At 46.3% G+C, this 24662-nt stretch overlaps 1 protein-coding gene across 1 annotated transcript; it reads left to right on the top strand.

Annotated features, from left to right (window-relative positions):
- Positions 1-11506: 11506 nt before the first annotated feature.
- LOC142295757 (uncharacterized) lies at positions 11507-24277 on the top strand. Its single transcript, XM_075338842.1, has 4 exons — positions 11507-11637; positions 14953-15189; positions 19005-19558; positions 23367-24277. The coding sequence occupies exons 1-4, from the start codon at positions 11613-11615 to the stop codon at positions 23379-23381; spliced, it is 831 nt and encodes a 276-aa protein (XP_075194957.1). The 5' UTR covers positions 11507-11612; the 3' UTR covers positions 23382-24277.
- Positions 24278-24662: the final 385 nt, after the last annotated feature.

The following is a 24662-nucleotide window of genomic DNA, read 5'->3' as shown; positions in this document are numbered from 1 at the left end:
CTTTGATCACATGTTTTGTTGGAGCCAATCAAATATCCCTCTTCCTATATACAAGGGGCTGCTGATACATCTTTGGCTTTGTGATCTTTTTTTAGTTTCTATGGTAACGAATGTTACATCACATGAAAGCCTTATGTGTCTAATATATGTTTTCAAAATGTATGTTTGTTGCTTATGGCAACAGTGTTCTACGCATGCGGGAAAACAAAATGGTAGAGTCTAATGCGATATTCACAACAATTGAGAGCAGAGGAGGGATAAAATTCTTGTTTCTGCAAGGAAAGTCCGTGAAGGATATTGATGGTGATATGTCGCAGACATTGGGGGATCAATGCCCTTCATATTCCACAGATAAGAACTGTTTTGTCAAATGTAAATCGGGCCACTTCATCACCAATGATGAGGAATGTCCTGGACGACCGAGAGTGGTTGTTGTTCCGGAGATCGTCGATGCTGTGCACAACCTTATACTGGAGAATCCACGAATTTCAGCTAAAGCAATAGTAGACATCATGAGGATTTCCCGTGAACGTGTTTGTGTCATTATCCATGAACATTTGGACATGAGGAATGATCTGCAAAGTGGGTCCCCAAATGTCTGACAACAGATCAGAGAAGCAGAGAGTGAAAACTTCCCGGTCCATTTGTCAGCGTTTCCGGACTGATAAGAACTTCCTGGAGCAACTGGTCACTATGGATGAGACCTGGATTTATTTGTATGACCCTGAAAACAAGGAGCAGTCAAAAGAGTGGAGGCATAGTGGTTCTCCTCATCCAAAGAAGTTCACGGTGCAAAAATCAGCCACTAAGGGGATGGCATCTATGTTCTGGGATAAAGAGGGCGTGCTGCTAGTGGACTACCTTCAAAAGGGTTCCACCATCAATGCAAGGTATTACATTGAACTTTTGGACCAATTGAATGCAGCTGTGAAGGCCAAAAGGTGTGGCAAGACAACGCCTCCGCTCACACTGCACAAGCGACCACAGCAAAACTGGCAGAGCTGGGCTTCCAGCTGGTGACCACCCACCTTATTCACAAGATCTACCTCCCTCCGACCATCATCTGTTTCCAAACCTGAAGAAACACCTAAAGGGCACTAAATTTCACACCATTTCTAATGCCATGGCTGCTACGGATGCCTGGTTTGAGGCACAACCGAAATCCTTCTTTTTGCTAGGCTTACAGAACTTGGAATTCCCATGTAAGAAATGTGTTGTCATCAGTGGAGAGTATGTGGAATAACTGTAAAGATCCATCATCCTATCTCGTTTCTTTCTGGGTAAAGCCAAAGACTTATCAGCAGCAGCTCCTCGTATGCTGGCTAGATCCTTCCTTCTGTGCCAGATATAGTTTATCTTGAAGGTGTTGTGATCCAGAATAACTGTTAAATGTTAAATTGGGTAAAATAGGGAAACATTTGAAATGTTTCTGTCATACGGAGAAAAGTGTCGACTGTCATGGCAGCATCGAGATCTATTCAGACTACAGATTCTGATACCCTGCCAATAACTTCTCTGGTCTCTGTGATCAGCGCAGGCTGATTCAGGCATTGAACAACAGATTGGTAATTTATAGGCAGGCTACCAAGGGTTCATCTCCGCTAGTCTGCTTGTTAGTCTCCTATGAACACATGTTGTGGGGGAGCCAATCACATCTGCTGTCCTCCTGTATTTGCTGGCTAGATCCTTTCACCTATGCCAGCTATAGTTTATCTTAGCTGGTCTGGTGAGATGTTGTGATCTAGACTATCTGGTGATTGTTGTACTTGTTGCTGTGTGCAGTTGTGGAGTTAACCCTTGTTGTCTTTTTGTTGCTACCTTCCTGGTCTTTCTTTTCTCCTGAGTCTCTTATTTGTTTGTTTCTGTGAGTTTGCCGTGCGTCAGAGTTTTGGTTATCCCTTGTCTGTCTTTATCTGTGTTTCCATCCTACTCCTGTCCCTTGCTTCCTTGGTGAGAGAGGGGAATCAGATTCATTCTGGTCAGAAGCATAGACGGCATGAGACTCGGGCATCTCCACCATTTGGAGTAACCCTGAGGTTAGAGATAGCCTAGGGACCTCTAGCATGGGGTTCTGCATAGGAATTCCTGTCAAGAAGAAGTGATGGAGGCAAGGGGTGGTCACCAAATACTGATGTTTCTGCAGAAAAGGGTCCTCTAGAAGGATGGTCTTCTCAAAGAAGAGACAAATGACCAAGGATAAAAGATAAAGTAGGTTACCTCATAGAAAGATGCTCTAGAGGTCAGGGCTGATTTGAAGGTGATGGTTTATGCTTCTTTCTGTGACCGGTGACATCTGACCGTATGTTCTTCTTTCCTCCAGACGGTGCACAAGGACAATGGGACGCAAGAACCTAATGGGGTTAGGAATGGCGTCATCACTACAGGTGGGTATCTGTCCCAGCAGAGGTCAATCATTATCAATAGTACAATGTGGACAGGAGGAAGGTGAAATGTCATCATGGATGCTACGCCGTATAGCAGTTAGGGTGTGGGAAGGACATCCTGAGACCCCCAAAGACATCATGACAGCTTGTCCCTCCCCTATCAGTACCAATTTGCAATTTGGAGCAATAAAGGTGCATTATCTGTAATGGGGATGGGAGAACACACCACTTCAGGCAACACCTCTCCCTGACTGTAGGGGGAGCAAGACCATTGACCCGGATCACATTAGTGCCTAAAACCTATATTATAATAGCATTGTCCTATATTGCAATTTCTTTAGGCATAGAGGATGTACTGCACGACTCATCTATATACTGCAGGAATGTATATTATTGCCTCTATAGAAGCCGTATTAATATGTATGCTATTTGTGCCCCCTAGTGGACGCTGCAGGTAATAAGATTGTAAAAATTATGCCGTTCCTAATTAAAAAGTGGCAATATGCCCGAATTGTCTGTGGAGCATGAGGAGGCACTGTTCTTGTATAGTGATGGGCAGACCTGGACTGTAAAAGTCCGGGTCTGTGCGGTGTCAACCATACCGAGTGCCAAGCCCGGAATTCTCAGGGAATTCCGGGTGTTAATCTGGAACCGGCACTCAGGTAACAGAAAAAAATAAAGGAAAAATAAAGAAAAAAAAAAAATAAAGCAAGCGGGCTATACTTATCGAGGCTCCGGTGCGGCTGTAACTGCTTCCTGGCTGCTCATTCCCTTCCCGGGCCCCTCATTACCTTCATTGCATATGCACTGTTTTCCCCGCCCAGCGGCACCTGTGATTGGTTGCAGTCAGACACACCCCCACACTGCGTGACATCGTATCTGACACTTCCAATCAGGGGGGCTGTCTCCGCATTTATCGTACAGTAAAGATAAATAAATAATAAAATTGGCTTAGGGTCCCCCAAATTATGATACCCAGTACAGATAAAGCATACGGCTACAGGCTGCAGCCCCCAGTCGTGCGCTTATCTTGGCTGCGTATCAAAATAAGAGGACCCACATGTGGATTTTTAATTTTACAATAAATAATTTTGAAAACGGCATGCAGTCCATCCCCCCCAATTTCGATACCTAGCTATGATCAAGCCAAACAGCTGGGGAGATCCATGGTTATTGGGTCCCCCCAGTCTAAAAATTGCAGCCTGCAGCTACCCAGAATTGTCGCATACATTAGATGCAACAGACCCAGCACTTTATCCAGCTCTTCCCGATTGCCCTGGTGTGGTGGCAATTGGGGTAATAAGGGGTCACAGCTCACAGGTGCCTCTAAGCTAAAGATTAGTTATGGGAGGCGTCTATGAGACCCCCATCACTAATCTGTAAGTGAAAAGAAATAAACATACACACACAAAAAATCCTTTATTTAAAATAAAATACAAAATGACACCCTCTTTCACCCCTTTTTTTTAACCACCAAAACACCCCTGTGGGTCCGACGTAATCCACCTGAGGTCCCACTACGATTCCAGCTCTGCTACAACTGAAAAATTAAGAAATAGCGTTTGGCACACCATTCTAAGTCAGAACTGGGTGCAAAAACCTAAAAAAAAAATCACTGTATGGAGATAAGGTTTCCACACCAGTGACTATGTAAGGGGAATACATGTAAAGCAGAGACTGCTGTGTGAATACTGGCCTGAAAAATACAATAGCTATATGTGAAAATGAAAAAATGACAATGGAATCTGCATTACTGCCATGAACATATGAATAAAGAGAAATTTAGCTACTGAATTGATCAATGCAACAGAGCCCCAACACCTCGTCACTGTAGTCTCTACATTGGGGTCCCTAGCTTGTGTGTGTCCTCTCATGCAGTTAAAAAACTTACCGTGTATGGGAAGCTGAGACCCAGGCTATATATGTATAATGTGGACTGGCAATAGGTGTGGGTGGGGTGGGTTTACAAACGAAAGACTACAAACAAATTAAGTTTCGTTTGTGAACCCGACCCCATCCATACTTATTGCCGGTCCACACTATACATAAATAGCCTGGGTCTCAGCTTCCCATACACGGTAAGTTTTTTAACTGCATGAGAGGACACACACAAGCTAGGGACCCCAAAGTAAGAGAATACCGTGACGAGGTTTTGGGGCTCTGTTGCATTGATCAATTCAGTAGCTAAATTTCTCTTTATTCATATGTTCATGGCAGTAATGCAGATTCCATTGTCATATTTTCATTCTCACATATAACTATTGTATTTTTTAGGCCAGCATTCACACAGCAGTTTCTGCTTTACATGTATTCCCGTTACATAGTCACGGGTTTGCATACCTTCTCTCTATATACTACTACAACTGATGTCAGAGCACGCCATCATGAAACATGACCGCCAGCTGTGGACTTCAGGCATAGACTGAGCCACGTGATCAGCATTGACATCATTCGGGTTAGTTGTGGCTACAGCTGGAGGTTCCCACGGCCCTCCATCTGTGGCCACAGCTAACATGACCTTAGGTGATGTCAGTAAAGTCAGTGACCTCACCTCAGGTGGGGGTCACTGATTTTAATGAAGTATCCTAAGGTCAAGTTAACTGCAGTCACAGGGGGAGGGCTGTGGAAACCTTCAGCTGTGGCTGCAACTAATCTGAATGACATTAACGCTGATCGATCGGCTCAGTCTGTGTCTGAAGTCCACAGCAGGCGGTCATGTTCCATGATCGCGTGCTCTGACTTCAGATGTATCAGACCTGAAATCTTCGTGGGACCTCGTGTGGATTACGTTAGCCCTGCAGGGATGTTTTGTGGGGTTAATAAAGTGATAAAAATGGGTGCATTTTTGTCTTTTACTTTATGATTTTTCGTTGTATGTGTTTATATAGTTTCACTGACAGATTAGTGACGGGGGATCTCAATAGACACCTTCCATTATTAATCTAGGGCTTAGTGGCAGCTGTGAGCTGTGATTAACCCCTAATTACCCCAATTCCTATTTCACCAGGACAATAGGAAAGAGCCGGGTAAAGCGCTGGGATTGTCGCATCTACTGAATGCGACAATTCTGGGTGGCTGTAGGCTGCTATTTTTAGGCTGGGGGTTTCCTCAGACTGAAAATACCAGTACTCAGCTGTTGGGCTTCATCATGGCTGGGGATCAAAATTAGGGGGTGGACGCAACTTTTTAATTATTGTTACGAATCGGCGCCGCAAGCAGCCTGCTGCAGTTCCAGTTGCGCTCAGGCACCGGCTGCTATTTTTGGCCGTGCCTCGGGTCATCCAGCTGGCTGCTTCCTCCTCCACGTGGAGATGCGGATAGTGCGCATGTGTGCGCCGATTTAACCCAGCCACAGCCTAAGGGGTACTTTGCACACTACGACATCGCAAGCCGATGCTGCGATGCCGAGCGCGATAGTCCCCGCCCCCGTCGCAGCAGCGATATCATTGTGATAGCTGCCGTAGCGAATATTATCGCTACGGCTGCTTCACATGCACTCACCTGCCGTGCGACGTCTCTGGCCGGCGACCCGCCTCCTTATTAAGGGGGCGGGTCGTGCAGCGTCACAGCGACGTCACACGGCAGGCGGCCAATAGGAGCAGAGGGGCGGAGATGAGCAAGATGTAAACATCCCGTCCACCTTCTTCCTTACGCATTGCAGCCGGGACGCAGGTAGGAGATGTTCCTCACTCCTGCGACTTCACACACAGCGATGTGTGCTGCCGCAGGAACGAGGAACAACATCGGACCGTCGCTTCAGCATAATTATGGAATTCGCCAACGCTGCACCGATGATACGATTACGACACTTTTGCGCTCGTTAATCGTATCATCTAGGCTTTACACACTACGATGTCGAGAGCGACGCAGGAAGTGCGTCACTTTCGACATGACCCCACCGACATCGCACCTGCGATGTCGTAGTGTGCAAAGTACCTAAGTCCAGTGTTTCGCCTAGTGAGCATGCTCAGTCTGACTGTGCCATTCCTGAGGCTGAGTCCTCAATTCGGGCTTCTGAGCATGCACCTACATTTAGTGCGCAAAAACCTCTTTGCACAGGTGCTTGGACATCGTGCCGTGTCTAAGTCCTGTGTTGTGCCTACTGAGCATGCTTGGGCAGATAGTCTGATTTTCTGAGACTGTTGTTCAGGCTACTGAGCATACTCAGGCACTTAGTGCATAAGAGGCTAGGTTCGGTAAGGACCTCACTGGGCATGTCCGTGAGGTGGCAGGCTCTGATAGGCCGACACACATCAGGTGTCTGGATTGGCTCGCGGAGGGCCGCCCCTATGACACAGCACCTCACCATTGGTCGTCAGATGATGACTGGTGAAGTGTTTGGGGTGTGGCAACAATGAGGTTATCAGTGACGTGGCGGTTCCAGATAGGCTGCTGGTGATATCGCTGATGACGTGGCACTCCGCTATTGGACCCTGGAGGTGCCATTGTGGTCCACCCTGGGTTTGGGGGCGGACCCAGGTTATAAAAGGGGCTGGAGACAACATGGAGGTGCGCAGTCTTCTCATTTGCTCTGACAGAGCACACCTCCATGTTAGAGCCTCATTGCGACATAAGCCATAGATTGGAAGCAGTAGGCAGGGTTAGGCGAATGGTGCCTGTTATGCCAAAACACCTGTGGCTCACCACGTTAGGGTCAGGCGCCGGGCTTCCACCTCCTACCATCCAGTTCTGCTAGTGCAGCCCAGTGGAGTCAACTGGGCTGCGACTGCTGCGCCACCTGCCCTCGGTGTGCCCCCTACCCAGTAGGATTGGCAGCAGTAGGACAGAGCTTAATCCGGGTTAGGTGCTGGTGCCGGGTACTCGTACCTGTGCACACCTGTACCTTGGTACGGTGACGGACGGACTCTGTCCTACCAGTCCTGCTCCTTAGTGTGCCCCCTACGCACACGGGCAGCGTACCCCAGGACCTCTGTGGGGTTAACAGGGTGTTCCTGGGCTGGATGTATGGATCCTGTGACTCCAACAGGGTTCACAGTCTCCTGATCCAAGTGACGTTTAACTCGGTCAGGCTCCTATTAGTTTCAGAGCCACCCAGCTCTGTACCCTCCGCCTAACCTTCGGGTTGCCAGCAGCTCCTTTGTCATCTGGAGCACGGTGGGCCCCGACTGGTGACTGGGATATTTACCACCTTATCCTATCTGCCAGTCCCACTGTAACAATTTATTTAAAAAAATTTTAAAATGTGGTTCCTCTTATTTTGATACACACCCAAGATACTGTAAGTGCACGGCTGGGGGCTGAAGCCTGTACCCGAATGCTTTCCCTACGCCACTTGTTTTATTTATTTTTATACCATGATTGACACACAGCGTCTGTGATTGGAAGTGGCAGACGTGCTGTCGGTTAGCGTGGAAGCGCGTCTGACTGCAACCAATCACAGACAAGGGTGGGCGGGGAAAGCAGTGCATATGCAATGAAGGTAATGAGCAGACCCAGAAGTGAAAGGAGCCGCGGGAGCAGTTACAGCCGCGACGGAGACTCCGTATGTATAGCCCTCTTGCTCCTATACCTTTATCTGTTCAACAACCATTTTTAATTGCTGGATTCTGGTCCCCATAGACCTATATGGGGACTGGTGTCTGGCCAAATATCTGGGATTAATTCCAGGCCGGAACTGGATTTTTTTTTTTTTAAATCGGTTAGGTCCGCCCATTACTTTTCTTGTACTGTCTTTGGGGCAGACACTGATCCTCTACTGTCCATGAAGAGGCACTGTTCTTACACTGTCTATAACTAGGCACTAATCTGCAGTGGCTATTTTCTGACACTGTCTATGAGGTAGCGCTCTGCTGAGTAATGTGCTGCATTATTATACAGGAGTGATGTGCTGCATTATTGTACAGGTGTGATGTGCTGCATTATTATACAGGTGTGATGTGCTGCATTATTATACAGGAGTGATGGGCTGCATTATTATACAGGAGTGATGGGCTGCATTATTATACAGGTGTGATGTGCTGCATTATTGTACAGGTGTGATGTGCTGCATTATTATACAGGAGTGATGTGCTGCATTATTATACAGGTGTGATGTGCTGCATTATTATACAGGAGTGATGTGCTGCATTATTATACAGGTGTGATGTGCTGCATTATTATACAGGTGTGATGTGCTGCATTATTATACAGGTGTGATGTGCTGCATTATTATACAGGTGTGATGTGCTGCATTATTATACAGGTGTGATGTGCTGCATTATTATACAGGTGTGATGTGCTGCATTATTATACAGGTGTGATGTGCTGCGTTATTATACAGGAGCGATGTGCTGCGTTATTATACAGGAGCGATGTGCTGCGTTATTATAGAGGTGTAATGGGCTGCATTATTATACAGGAGTGATGTGCTGCGTTATTATACAGGAGTGATGTGCTGCGTTATTATACAGGTGTGATGTGCTGCGTTATTATACAGGTGTGATGTGCTGCGTTATACAGGAGCGATGTGCTGCATTATTATACAGGTGTGATGTGCTGCATTATTATACAGGTGTGATGTGCTGCATTATTATACAGGTGTGATGGGCTGCATTATTATACAGGTGTGATGGGCTGCATTATTATACAGGTGTGATGGGCTGCATTATTATACAGGAGCGATGTGCTGCATTATTATACAGGAGCGATGTGCTGCATTATTATACAGGTGTGATGTGCTGCATTATTATACAGGTGTGATGTGCTGCATTATTATACAGGTGTGATGTGCTGCATTATTATACAGGTGTGATGTGCTGCATTATTATACAGGAGCGATGTGCTGCATTATTATACAGGAGCGATGTGCTGCATTATTATACAGGAGCGATGTGCTGCATTATTATACAGGAGCGATGTGCTGCATTATTATACAGGAGCGATGTGCTGCATTATTATACAGGAGCGATGTGCTGCATTATTATACAGGAGCGATGTGCTGCATTATTATACAGGAGTGATGTGCTGCATTATTATAAAGGAGTGATGTGCTGCATTATTATAAAGGAGTGATGTGCTGCATTATTATACAGGTGTGATGTGCTGCATTATTATACAGGTGTGATGTGCTGCATTATTATACAGGTGTGATGTGCTGCATTATTATACAGGAGTGATGTGCTGCATTATTATACAGGAGTGATGTGCTGCATTATTATACAGGTGTGATGTGCTGCATTATTATACAGGTGTGATGTGCTGCATTATTATACAGGTGTGATGTGTTGCATTATTACACAGGTGTGATGTGCTGCATTATTATACAGGTGTGATGTGCTGCATTATTACACAGGTGTGATGTGTTGCATTATTACACAGGTGTGATGTGCTGCATTATTAAACAGGTGTGATGTGCTGCATTATTACACAGGTGTGATGTGCTGCATTATTATACAGGTGTGATGTGTTGCATTATTACACAGGTGTGATGTGCTGCATTATTATACAGGTGTGATGTGCTGCATTATTATACAGGTGTGATGTGTTGCATTATTACACAGGTGTGATGTGCTGCATTATTACACAGGTGTGATGTGCTGCATTATTACACAGGTGTGATGTGTTGCATTATTACACAGGTGTGATGTGCTGCATTATTACACAGGTGTGATGTGCTGCATTATTACACAGGTGTGATGTGCTGCATTATTACACAGGAGTGATGTGCTGCATTATTATACAGGAGCGATGTGCTGCATTATTATACAGGAGCGATGTGCTGCATTATTATACAGGTGTGATGTGCTGCATTATTATACAGGTGTGATGTGCTGCATTATTATACAGGTGTGATGTGCTGCATTATTATACAGGTGTGATGTGCTGCATTATTAAACAGGTGTGATGTGCTGCATTATTACACAGGTGTGATGTGCTGCATTATTACACAGGTGTGATGTGTTGCATTATTACACAGGTGTGATGTGCTGCATTATTATACAGGTGTGATGTGCTGCATTATTATACAGGTGTGATGTGTTGCATTATTACACAGGTGTGATGTGCTGCATTATTACACAGGTGTGATGTGCTGCATTATTACACAGGTGTGATGTGTTGCATTATTACACAGGTGTGATGTGCTGCATTATTACACAGGTGTGATGTGCTGCATTATTACACAGGTGTGATGTGCTGCATTATTACACAGGAGTGATGTGCTGCATTATTATACAGGAGCGATGTGCTGCATTATTATACAGGAGCGATGAGCTGCATTATTATACAGGTGTGATGTGCTGCATTATTATACAGGTGTGATGTGCTGCATTATTATACAGGTGTGATGTGCTGCATTATTATACAGGTGTGATGTGCTGCATTATTATACAGGTGTGATGTGCTGCATTATTATACAGGTGTGATGTGCTGCATTATTATACAGGTGTGATGTGCTGCATTATTATACAGGAGCGATGTGCTGCATTATTATACAGGAGCGATGTGCTGCATTATTATACAGGTGTGATGTGCTGCATTATTATACAGGTGTGATGTGCTGCATTATTATACAGGTGTGATGTGCTGCATTATTATACAGGAGTGATGTGCTGCATTATTATACAGGTGTGATGTGCTGCATTATTACACAGGTGTGATGTGCTGCATTATTATACAGGTGTGATGTGCTGCATTATTATACAGGTGTGATGTGCTGCATTATTATACAGGAGTGATGTGCTGCATTATTATACAGGTGTGATGTGCTGCATTATTATACAGGAGTGATGTGCTGCATTATTATACAGGTGTGATGTGCTGCATTATTATACAGGTGTGATGTGCTGCATTATTATACAGGTGTGATGTGCTGCATTATTATACAGGAGCGATGTGCTGCATTATTATACAGGAGCGATGTGCTGCATTATTATACAGGTGTGATGTGCTGCATTATTATACAGGTGTGATGTGATGGATGGCTCCTGGTTAGTCCTATAGTCACATTCTGGCCATTACTGCTCCCTCTAGTGGCTGTTATAGTGCAGTGCAGGCTCCTTGGTGTCACTGTGCAGATGTCTTCCTTTATGTGGAGACATTCCTCGCTCTGGGTGTGATGAGAACCTGGAAACTTCAGAAAGGCAATTGCTTTGTTTCTGGCTTCTTGCTGAGCAAGCCGAGACTGGAAGCGCCGGAGGCAGCGGAGCCTGTGCGCACCGGCAGCAAGTCCTGACGATCAGCGTTTATTCCGGGCGATAGGCTGCCATTAATAACTGGGGAAGTTCTAACATGGAGATGAGGACGGCAGCCAGAAGTGAGGAATCGTCTGTCACAGGGCGGTCAGCGGGGGCTAGACTGTGCAGTATTCTGGAGGAGTAGATTTTCTGGACCGATTTTCATATCTCAGGAGCTTTTTCCTTATGCAGCACTTTCTCAGGAGTTTTTTCTTTATGCAGCACTTTCTCAGGAGTTTTTCTCTATGCAGCACTTTCTCAGGAGCTTTTTCTCTATGCAGCACTTTCTCAGGAGCTTTTTCTCTATGCAGCACTTTCTCAGGAGCTTTTTCTCTATGTAGCACTTTCTCAGGAGCTTTTTCTCTATGCAGCACTTACTCTGAAGCTTTTTCTCTATGCAGCACTTTCTGAGGAGCTTTTTCTCTATGCAACACTTTCTCAGGAGCTTTTTCTCTATGCAGCACTTTCTCAGGAGCTTTTTCTCTATGCAGCACTTTCTCAGGAGCTTTTTCTCTATGCAGCACTTTCTCAGAAGCTTTTTCTCTATGCAGCACTTTCTCAGGAGCTTTTTCTCTATGCAGCACTTTCTCAGGAGCTTTTTCTCTGTGCAGCACTTTCTCAGGAGCTTTTTCTCTATGCAGCACTTTCTCGGGACCCTTTTCTCTATGCAGCACTTTCTCGGGAGCTTTTTCTCTATGCAGCACTTTCTCAGGAGCTTTTTCTCTATGCAGCACTTTCTCAGGAGCTTTTTCTCTATGCAACACTTTCTCAGGAGCTTTTTCTCTATGCAGCACTTTCTCAGAAGCTTTTTCTCTATGCAGCACTTTCTCAGGAGCTTTTTCTCTATGCAGCACTTTCTCAGGATTTTTTTCTCTATGCAGCACTTTCTCAGGAGCTTTTTCTCTATGCAGCACTTTCTCAGGAGCTTTTTCTCTATGCAGCACTTTCTCAGGAGCTTTTTCTCTATGCAGCACTTTCTCAGGAGCTTTTTCCTTATGCAGCACTTTCTCAGGAGCTTTTTCTCTGTGCAGCACTTTCTCAGGAGCTTTTTCTCTATGCAGCACTTTCTCGGGACCCTTTTCTCTATGCAGCACTTTCTCAGGAGCTTTTTCTCTATGCAGCACTTTCTCAGGAGCTTTTTCTCTATGCAGCACTTTCTCAGAAGCTTTTTCTCTATGCAGCACTTTCTCAGGAGCTTTTTCTCTATGCAGCACTTTCTCAGGAGCTTTTTCTCTATGCAGCACTTTCTCAGGAGCTTTTTCTCTATGCAGCACTTTCTCAGGAGCTTTTTCTCTATGCAGCACTTTCTCAGGAGCTTTTTCTCTATGCAGCACTTTCTCAGGATTTTTTTTCTCTATGCAGCACTTTCTCAGGAGCTTTTTCTCTATGCAGCACTTTCTCAGGAGCTTTTTCTCTATGCAGCACTTTCTCAGGAGCTTTTTCTCTATGCAGCACTTTCTCAGGAGCTTTTTCCTTATGCAGCACTTTCTCAGGAGCTTTTTCTTTATGCAGCACTTTCTCAGGAGCTTTTTCTCTATGCAGCACTTTCTCAGAAGCTTTTTCCTTATGCAGCACTTTCTCAGGAGCTTTTTCTCTGTGCAGCACTTTCTCAGGAGCTTTTTCTCTATGCAGCACTTTCTCGGGACCCTTTTCTCTATGCAGCACTTTCTCAGGAGCTTTTTCTCTATGCAGCACTTTCTCAGAAGCTTTTTCTCTATGCAGCACTTTCTCAGGAGCTTTTTCTCTATGCAGCACTTGCTCAGAAGCTTTTTCTCTATGCAGCACTTTCTCAGGAGCTTTTTCTCTATGCAGCACTTTCTCAGGAGCATTTTCTCTATGCAGCACTTTCTCAGGAGCATTTTCTCTATGCAGCACTTTCTCAGGAGCATTTTCTCTATGCAGCACTTTAGGTAGCACTTTTATGTGTTGCACTTTAGGGAGCACTTTCTCTGTGGGCACTTTTTATGTTGAGTATTTTGCATATGTTGCACTTTTTTTTAATATAGTTACCTGAATATAGTTGATTATAACAGATGGACCTCGCGGCGTGTCTGTGCACAGCAGGGGAGGATACCTTTACTTTTTGCAGTCTGTTTTTGGCACCGGAGCACTCACCTTTGATAATGTCAGGATCAGGAGCCAAGAATGTGTTGAGGCCTCCGATTTCTCAGATACTGGGATACGAGACATGATGATAAATTAGCGGATGCAGTAATTATCCATCATCCCGCCAGCCTGACAGTTACATCTACCCAATATATTATAGGTTCCTACAAATTGTGCACATATCCTGATGTTTTATGTGTAGAATTTTTTTTCACTGTTTTCAAGATCTCTGCTGGCTGTCAGTTAAGGGGAACCGTAATCATTTATGGAAATGAGTAGTGGTCAGACGATATATGGCTGGTTACATGACACGGCTCTGATATTTGTCTGCAACTGTAACGAGCTGTGTACCAGTGCATCCATCACACGACCAAAGCTGTCTAAAACTGGACTGCTTCACAGGACACCGGTGATTGTGCACTAATGGGCAATGTTACATGGTTACAGCGGATTGTATATAAGCAATCAAGTGGTCCCAGGTTTGACCCCCCCCCCTATGAGAAGCAACGAAAAAATGTAATGTGTGTGTGAAAGTGACTTTTTATACGTTCCAATGGTGTCAGCCTAGTCCTGTTCACTCAACAGATGGCTAGTCATGGCAATGCTCAGAAAGCGGAGCACAGCAGAGGCAGCGGAATTCAGCGGAACGCAGCGGAATGCAGCAGTGGCTCGGAACACAGCGGTGGCAGCGGAATGCAGCAGTGGCAGCAGAACACAGCGGTGGCAGCGGAACCTAGCGGAACACAGCGGTGGCAGAGGAATGCAGCAGAACACAGCAGTGTCAGCAGAACGCAACGGAACACAGCGGTGACAGCAGAATGCAGCGGAACACAGCAGTGGCAGCGGAACCTAGCGGAACACAGCAGGGGCAACGGAACGCAGCGGAACACAGCAGTGGCAGCGGAACGCAACAGAACACAGCAGTGGCAGCGGAATGAAGCGGAACACAGCAGTGGCAGCGGAATGCAGCGGAACACAGCAGTGGCAGCGGAACACAGCAGTGGCAGCGGAATGCAACGGAACACAGTGGTGGCAGCAAAATGCAGCGGAACACAGCAGGGGCAGCGGACCCTAGCGGAACACAGCGGTGGCAATGGAACACAGCAGCGCCACACAGCTGTCTACTGCTCTGTCTTTGCTCGCAGTTCGATTGCGCTGTACTATACTGATATATTGTAGCAAACTGCAGCTGTGATAGCCGGATTACATCAGGACTGGTTTTTATCTTATTGATGTACAGTAGAATGTCAGATTTTTTGGCTGAGGGTTTTCTCTTGTCCTCCCTGTAGAAATTGAATTAATTTCAGAAGAAAAAGAGAAAAAGAATATGTCACCCAAGCTAAACGGTGCCGTCCACAGCTCTGTGAAGAGCGATTATGATAATACATTACTCGATCTAATGCACAGAGTCCTTCCGCCAACACCGGAGACCACACAGGCCGCTCCACCTGCACCGCAGGCGAATGATCCTATGTACGACAGCGTGGAAGATCTGCAGGAACGACTGGCCAAAAGGCAGCAGAGCGGTAAGTCATCCAGTCTTGTGTATGTTGTTGAGTCTAAAGAAAGTCAATAGGAAAAATGCTCGAGTTCCCCATTGACTTCCATTATACTTGGTAAACAAGTACCGAGCACCCGAGCATCGAAACGCCGAACAGGAGTACAGTAATAGTCTCACCTAGAAGCATATACGAAGCCCTCCCTGCAAAATGAGATCAAGCTTCCGCATAGAGACTTACAGACAACGGGAACTCTGCTTTTCTAAAAAAAAAATGGCCCAAAATCCTAAAAGTCTGCCTAGTGGCGTTGGTGCAAATTAATTCACAGGACCCATTCCATCAGGCACATTGGTAATCTGGGGCCGGTGCACCAAAGCCTTGAGAGCCAACTCTCACCTGACGGCATTTACAGGTTTTCTGGGGGTCCATACAGCTCAGGAGGATGGGAGATCCATACAGCTCAGGAGGATGGGAGATCCATACAGCTCAGGAGGATGGGAGATCCATACAGCTCAGGAGGATGGGAGATCCATACAGCTCAGGAGGATGGGAGATCCATACAGCTCAGGAGGATGGGAGATCCATACAGCTCAGGAGGATGGGAGATCCATACAGCTCAGGAGAGTGGGAGATCCATACAGCTCAGTTGGATGGGAGATCCATACAGCTCAGGAGAGTGGGGGGTCCATACAGCTCAGGAGGATGGGAGATCCATACAGCTCAGGAGGGTGGGAGATCCATACAGCTCAGGAGGGTGGGAGATCCATACAGCTCAGGAGAGTGGGGGGCCCATAGCCTCATACAGCTCAGGAGAGTGGGAGGCCCATACAGCTCAGGAGGGTGGGAGATCCATACAGCTCAGGAGAGTGGGGGGTCCATACAGCTCAGGAGAGTGGGGGGTCCATACAGCTCAGGAGAGTGGGAGGCCCATACAGCTCAGGAGGGTGGGAGATCCATACAGCTCAGGAGAGTGGGGGGTCCATACAGCTCAGGAGGGTGGGGGGGTCCATACAGCTCAGGAGGGTGGGAGATCCATACAGCTCAGGAGAGTGGGGGGTCCATACAGCTCAGGAGGGTGGGAGATCCATACAGCTCAGGAGAGTGGGGGGTCCATACAGCTCAGGAGGGTGGGGGGTCCATACAGCTCAGGAGGGTGGGGGGCCCATACAGCTCAGGAGGGTGGGGGGTCCATACAGCTCAGGAGGGTGGGGGGCCCATACAGCTCAGGAGGGTGGGGGGCCCATACAGCTCAGGAGGGTGGGGGGCCCATACAGCTCAGGAGGGTGGGAGGTCCATACAGCTCAGGAGGATGGGAGATCCATACAGCTCAGGAGGATGGGAGGCCCATACAGCTCAGGAGGGTGGGAGGCCCATACAGCTCAGGAGGGTGGGGGGTCCATACAGCTCAGGAGGATGGGAGGCCCATACAGCTCAGAAGGGTGGGGGGCCCATACAGCTCAGGAGGATGGGAGATCCATACAGCTCAGGAGAGTGGGGGGTCCATACAGCTCAGGAGGGTGGGGGGTCCATACAGCTCAGGAGGGTGGGGGGTCCATACAGCTCAGGAGGGTGGGGGGCCCATACAGCTCAGGAGGGTGAGGGGCCCATACAGCTCAGGAGGGTGGGAGATCCATACAGCTCAGGAGAGTGGGGGGTCCATACAGCTCAGGAGGGTGGGAGATCCATACAGCTCAGGAGAGTGGGGGGCCCATACAGCTCAGGAGGGTGGGGGGCCCATACAGCTCAGGAGGGTGGGAGATCCATACAGCTCAGGAGAGTCGGGAGCCCATACAGCTCAGGATGGTTCGGGGTCCATACAGATCGGAACATACAGCTCAGGTGGACGGTGGACGCTGTGCTGGGGGATGCTGGCTGCCTGGCACTGCTCCTTTCCCTGTTCATATTTAGAACTGGAGCACACCGCGTAGCAGCTCCGCCCACAGAAAAACTTCAATGCTCCTGGACATAGCATTCAGCAATGACACACTGCCTGCTAGTGTGGATTAAAAGGAAAGTGCGTCTGCTTCCCGGAGCACTGTGGTCCCTGGACGTTGGCCCAGGGACCGCAGAAGACATTACTACCCCTGCCGACCGGGAATGGGCCCCCTGTAGTCTAGGGCCCCGCCACTTGCCCGCGTGTGCTGGGTGCTGACACCGGCTCTGCATGGTAGTGCTCGCTCATCACTAGTTACGAGTACAGAGCACCCGAGCATGGTAGTGCCCTCTCATCACTAGTTACCAGTACTGAGCACCCGAGCATGGTAGTGCTCACTCATCACTAGTTACCAGTACTGAGCACCCGAGCATGGTAGTGCCCGCTCATCTCTAGTTACCAGTACTGAGCACCTGAGCATGGTAGTGCCCGCTCATCACTAGTTACGAGTACAGAGCACCCGAGCATGGTAGTGTCCGCTCATCACTAGTTACCAGTACTGAGCACCCGAGCATGGAAGTGTCCGCTCATCACTAGTTACGAGTACTGAGCACCTGAGCATGGTAGTACCCGCTCATCACTAGTTCCGAGTACTGAGCACCCGAGCATGGTAGTACCCGCTCATCACTAGTTACGAGTACTGAGCACCTGAGCATGGTAGTACCCGCTCATCACTAGTTACGAGTACAGAGCACCCGAGCATGGTAGTGTCCGCTCATCACTAGTTACGGGTACTGAGCACCTGAGCATAGTAGTGCCCACTCATCACTAGTTACGAGTACTGAGCACACGAGCATGGTAGTGCCCGCTCATCACTAGTTACGAGTACAGAGCACCCGAGCATGGTAGTGTCCGCTCATCACTAGTTACCAGTACTGAGCACCCGAGCATGGTAGTGCTCACTCATCACTAGTTACGAGTACTGAGCACCCGAGCATGGTAGTGCCCGCTCATCACTAGTTACCAGTACTGAGCACCTGAGCATGGTAGTGCCCGCTCATCACTAGTTACGAGTACAGAGCACCCGAGCATGGTAGTGTCCGCTCATCACTAGTTACCAGTACTGAGCACCCGAGCATGGAAGTGTCCGCTCATCACTAGTTCCGAGTACTGAGCACCCGAGCATGGTAGTACCCGCTCATCACTAGTTACGAGTACTGAGCACCTGAGCATGGTAGTGTCCGCTCATCACTAGTTACGGGTACTGAGCACCTGAGCATAGTAGTGCCCACTCATCACTAGTTACGAGTACTGAGCACACGAGCATGGTAGTGCCCGCTCATCACTAGTTACGAGTACTGAGCACCTGAGCATGGTAGTGCTCGCTCATCACTAGTTACGAGTACCGAGCTCCTGAGCATGGTAGTGCCCACTCATCACTAGTTACGGGTACTGAGCACCCGAGCATGGTAGTGCCCGCTCATCACTAGTTTCGGGTACTGAGCACCCGAGCATGGTAGTGCCCGCTCATCACTAGTTACGAGTACTGAGCACCCGAGCATGGTAGTGCCCACTCATCACTAGTACTGAGCACCCGAGCATGGTAGTGCCCGCTCATCACTAGTTACAAGTGCTGAGTATCCGAGCATGGTAGTGCCCACTCATCACTAGTTACGGCTACTGAGCACCCGAACATGGTAGTGCCCACTCGTCACTAGTTACGAGTTCTGAGCACCCGAGCATGGTAGTGCCCGCTCATCACTAGTTACGAGTACTGAGCACCCGAGCATGGCAGTGCCCGCTTATCACTAGTTACGAGTACCGAGCACCTGAGCATGGTGGTAGTGCCCGCTCATCACCACAAACATCCAACGGTTGGACATATAGGGGCTGCAGAGAAAGCCTTGTGGGCTGATGGAGACCCGTAGCTTCACGTCTGCTGACAACCATTCTTTCTTTCCATACACAGGTAAAAAAGATGACACAACCTTCTCCACGTCCAATAATATGACCACAGTAGAAAACCAAGAGCCACAGAAGCTGGACCGGATAAACCCATTATATGAATCAGCAGATGAGGTGCAAGTTTCTCCATCAAACCCAGAGACTACACCGAAGCTTCACGGTCAAGAATGTGTGAGGAATGAACATTGTAATGCAGTTAATGAACCTTTATATGCTAGAATCCGTAAGGATCCATCAGTAAAGAGGCCGCCACCGCAAAATCCAGGAGGAGAGCAAAGTAATAAGGATGTAGCTCTTCCAATAGTTGTTCTGCAGGAAAAACTCAACAGTGATGAGCAAAGAGTTGACTTGATTGCATCCATGGAGCAAAAAGAGAAAAACGTATCGAGTCCTGGCGATAAAGTAAATTCAATGTTGACCCATTGGAATAAGAGGAGTATAAAGTCTGCAAAGCCACGCCAAGAAGCCACGACTGTTACTGGTACCCAAGACGCTCCACCACTGGTCCCAGCCAAGAGATTCGAGATAGAAAGTGAAGCAGAAGAACATATAATTGAGGTAAGGGGGGAAATAAGTTACGGTTGTGGTGGATTCTGTATATATTCTACTGTATGTATCCAGATCCTTTTGACGTGAAACATCCTAAGTTTATATTTTATCAACTAACTAACAAAAAGGGGATAACGCATGAAAGATCCCCAGTTATCTAAAATAATCTGTTTATATTTTATGAAATTATATCTCAAAGTTGTCAGAAAGATGAAGAAGAAGATCCTGAACAGTAAGAATTCACAAATGATATACATACAAAAGTCTGGACTTGATATGTCGAAGACCAACAAATCCAGAATACTCTATATATTAAAATTGTGTGCAAAAGAGGTTCAATACATTACCTGGAAAGAGATAAATAGATGCACACTCAAAGTAACTCACCATATTTCTCCACCCCAATACGTGTTTCACCCTGCTTTTTCAAGGGACATGACCTCTGAAGAAGCAGGGTGAAACACGCGTCAGGGTGCAGGGACATGGTGACTTAATCTGAGTCTGAAACTGTTTATCTCTTTCCAGGTAATGTACTTAACCTCTTATTTGTGGTCATCACATACTGAGGACGAAAGAGATGGGCGGTCACTGAATACTGAGGATGGAGGAGATGGGCGGTCACCGAATACTGAGGATGGAAGAGACGGGTGTTCACTGAATACTGAGGATGGAGGAGACGGGCGGTCACTGTATACTGAGGATGGATGCAACGAGCGCTCATCAAATACTGAGGATGGAGGAGACGGACAGTCAAGGAATACTGAGGATGGAGGAGATGGGCGGTCACCGAATACTGAGGATGGAGGAGACGGGCGGTCACCGAATACTGAGGATGGAGGAGACGGGCGGTCACCGAATACTGAGGACGGAGGAGACGGGCGGTCACCGAATTCTGAGGATGGAGGAGACGGGTGTTCACTGAATACTGAGGATGGAGGAGACAGGCGGTCACTGTATACTGAGGATGGAGGCAACGGGTGGTCATCAAATACTGAGGTTGGAGGAGATGGACGGTCAAGGAATACTGAGGATGGAGGAGATGGGCGGTCACAGAATACTGAGGATGGAGGAGATGGGCGGTCACTGAATACTGAGGATGGAGGAGACGGGCGGTCACTGAATACTGAGGATGGAGGAGACGGGCGGTCACTGAATACTGAGGAAAGAGGAGACGGGCGGTCACTGAATACTGAGGATGGAGGAGACGGGCGGTCACAGAATACTGAGGATGGAGGAGACGGGCGGTCACTGTATACTGAGGATGGAGGCAACGGGCGGTCATCAAATACTGAGGTTGGAGGAGATGGACGGTCAAGGAATACTGAGGATGGAGGAGACGGGCGGTCACCGAATACTGAGGATGGAGGAGATGGGCGGTCACTGAATACTGAGGAAAGAGGAGACGGGCGGTCACTGAATACTGAGGATGGAGGAGACGGGCGGTTACTGAATATTGATGGGATTTAGATTTTTTTTTTTTGTTCATTCACTTTACTTTTTGGTAATTGATAAAATACAAACTTCTAATGTTGAGCACATTCTTACAGTGTAGAATTTTTTCTTTGCACAGTACTTTTGATTTTCTGTATATATTCAAAAAAATACTAAATAGTACAAAACAGTAAGAAAGAAATGAACACCACATGCACCGATCCAAACTGCTGCCATAACCCCCTCGATCACCCAACTCAATATATATAATATATTAAAACGACCCCAAAAAAGGGCAAAGGACAACCCCAGGTCAGGTAGGATTGTGCAGTGATCGCCCATGGGACTATATAGAGGACATTAACATGGAATTCAGGACGGAGTCCCATGTAGTTCCCCCATTGACCTGCGTTAGTCAGTACTGAACCATGGTTTTATGTTGCGGTGACACCTATAGTGAGGGGACATCGGAGCAGGAGGATATTGCAAGCAGTTGATGAAGAATTGCAACACGCCGCGCGACACCACACTCGATAACATCAGCCTTCCGACAAGTAACCGGGCATCACATGTATCTGTATATGTGGTTCGCATGGCTCTGAATCATTTCCTTTTTCGATATTTTGAGTTGCTAGACTGTATTTCTACACATCTTCTGTGTGAAAATCACCCGTAATGGTGACAGCCTGGAGGAAATGGCCTAAGAAGGACCCAAAGACAATGTATGTTTATGAATGTGGATTCTCCAGGAGCTATGGACATAAGGACACAAAGGTGGCCAGTGTATTGGGGCAGTCAATCAAGACCTTAGATAAACTATGACTTTGACTTATTCACTTATACTAAAGCCAGGGACCTTCTAGAAAGTTCTTATAAGTTAGAAGGAACCTCACGATCAAGGAGACCAAGTTGACCTGATTCCAATCCATGGCCCCAATGCTAAAAGTCAACATGGTTGTTCCACGTGAAGCTTCAGAAAACCATGTCTGGCCGGTCGCACATTTCCCTTGCTAGGTTGCATATTATTATACAAGGCCCTCAACATCCAAAGTGTTGCCCCTTGTCAAATTTCTCACACCTAGAGATCTCTCCATTCTTTGTCTCTTCTTGGTTATGGACTCTAATTTATAACTAAGTAAATGTAATTCAGTGTAGGAACAAAGCCTACTATCAGTGGCATAACTAGAGTCCAATGGGCCCCGATGGAAAGTTTGAGCCTGGCCCCCCACATATGTTGGTCAGATGTATGGGCCGTTGTAACATCCTAAATCCTATAAAGACATACTGTACGTGTTGCCCCCCTGTCCCCCTTCATCGTGTAATACTGACCCACATCCTGTACTAATGTCCCCCATCCTAGGCCACTTCCTGGTAATTATGCCCCTAATCCTGGTGTATGACCTCATCATGTTTATATCCTGGAATATATGGCCCCTTCCTGGTATATATGTCCCCATCATGGCCACATCCTGGTATATATGTCCCCATCATGGCCCATTCTTTATATATGGCCTCATCCTGGTATGTGTCTCCATCATGGCCCCATCATGGTATATGTTCCCATCATGACCATATCCTGGTGCATGACCCCATTTTGATTATATACTGATATATATGTCCTCATTATGGCCCATCCTGGAATATGTTCACATCCTGACCCCATCCTGGTATACATGTTACCATCATGGCCTCATGTTGGTATACATGTCCCCATGATGACCCCAGACTGGTACACATATTGCCTTAATGGCCCCAGCCGGTTTTATGTCCCCATCATGGCCGCATCTTGGTACCTATTATACCCCCGAGCGCCGCACACAGTAAACAAACTAAGCAATTATACTCACCTTCTCCCGGCTCCCCCGGTATCCTCTTCCAATTATGGTATGCCGTAATGTCACTGTCATGCACAGCGAGACCACTTACAGCATAGTCAGCTGCCAGATGCCAGCATATTCTCTGCTCCCCATGCCCTGGATTATAGATCTGGGGAGCAGTGAATATTTATGGGAGTAATCGGCGGCCGATACATCGCAGTGCAGGGACCCGACAGTTCTCTGTGTTGCAATCTATTTCACCCTCGAATACACAACCAGCTGAAACAGGCGCTTGGGCCGGTGGGCCCCCTAGACCTCCGGGCCCGGTCACGGTTGTGATCGCTGCGACCGCGATCATTACGCCTCTGCTTCCTATTCACATTAGAGCCACTGGGTGGCCAACAAACACTTAAAGCAGTAATGGCTCCCGGTAGAGTATCGTGAAATACTGTTTTATCCCAAAGCTAGGTATTGTGCACCCCTTGTCTTTTGAAGATACAAATCCTAGGACATAAGGTAAGGAAGGACACATCTGTATATACTTATCTATGCATTTGTTTTTCTTGCAGGAGGATACAGACTGAAGTTAAATTTTCTGTATTTTCTATATGGACTTCTTACATGTGCAGACATGGACCAGAGTCATTGACATCTATTGTAAAGTCTTCAAAAGGACACCCAGTTTCTCTTATCAGACGTCTGTGGTGCAGCTTAAGGAAACTTGAAGCTAGAAAGATGTAAATACATAAAACATAGGGACTTAAAAAAGTATTTAAGGACTTATGTATCAGCGGTGATAAAAAGATGTTTTTTGCATTCATTTCTATGAATTAGTTTTAAAGGAAATCATCAGGCAGAAATAATATTTGGTATTGTGTTTAACATAAGGGTCAAAGGGGCGGAGCATAAGACTGAGGTCCTCTTTGCGGTTTTATATCAATCCGTGTATTCTGCTTCAGACCCTAAATTGTATATTAGTTTTACATTGTTGCTTTAAGTCGTTTTAACAAATATTCTTAGCACTCAAATCATTGTTTTAGTATATACAAAAAAATAAAGTGATAACTAAACTGAAGCAGCAGTATAAAAATCTGCAAATTTTATATTTTTTCAGTATTTTTTTATTTTATAATGTTCCTATCGACCTAATGATCGTCTGTTTGTAACAAGACTCAGTCATGCTTTCAAAATGACTTAAAAGCTCAGAATATAGCCAAATAATTTTTCATATGTTAGAATTGGCTTTAGATGCAAATATAAATATTACATGATATTGTGAAATATAATAAGGATATTAATTGACCTAAAACATAAAGACACTGCCAAAAAAAGAAACAAACTTTATATTCATTGATTTTTAGCCCAAAAATCATGGCTGCTGTATCACAACATTTGATGTTACAAATCCTGTTAAACAAATTTTAATTTGGGGGAACAGCCTATATATCGTACCCATAGCGGTCCCCTTCTGTGTTACCATCTGTGTATCTATATTATTATAAAGTCACATTGGTTAGGAAAAATAAGTTAATAAACTAAGCTAAAAATCATTATTAGATGTATAGTTATGTATTATTTGACATTCAGTACCTTTTTCAATATGATATTTATGTTACTGGATTGTATTTTAGTCATACTATTTAGAAACCAGAAACAGAGACAGCAGATGCAATCATGTTACCATAGGTTTAATATTATGAATATAGCACCAATTCAGAACCAGTAGGTATTAGAAAAGAATTCCAACATGTACAATTAGTATAGATATAGCAACATGTGATATTAAAACTTAACCTTTAATTGGGTTATTTAAAATAGATATACAAACTGTGATCCAAACACCATTAAAACCTGGAAATGATGGG

Source organism: Anomaloglossus baeobatrachus, chromosome 3 (assembly GCF_048569485.1).
Source record: "Anomaloglossus baeobatrachus isolate aAnoBae1 chromosome 3, aAnoBae1.hap1, whole genome shotgun sequence".
In the NCBI taxonomy this organism is placed as follows: domain Eukaryota; kingdom Metazoa; phylum Chordata; class Amphibia; order Anura; family Aromobatidae; genus Anomaloglossus; species Anomaloglossus baeobatrachus.
Note: the sequence above shows the minus strand (reverse complement) of the source record. Positions and strands in the feature narration are given on the sequence as shown.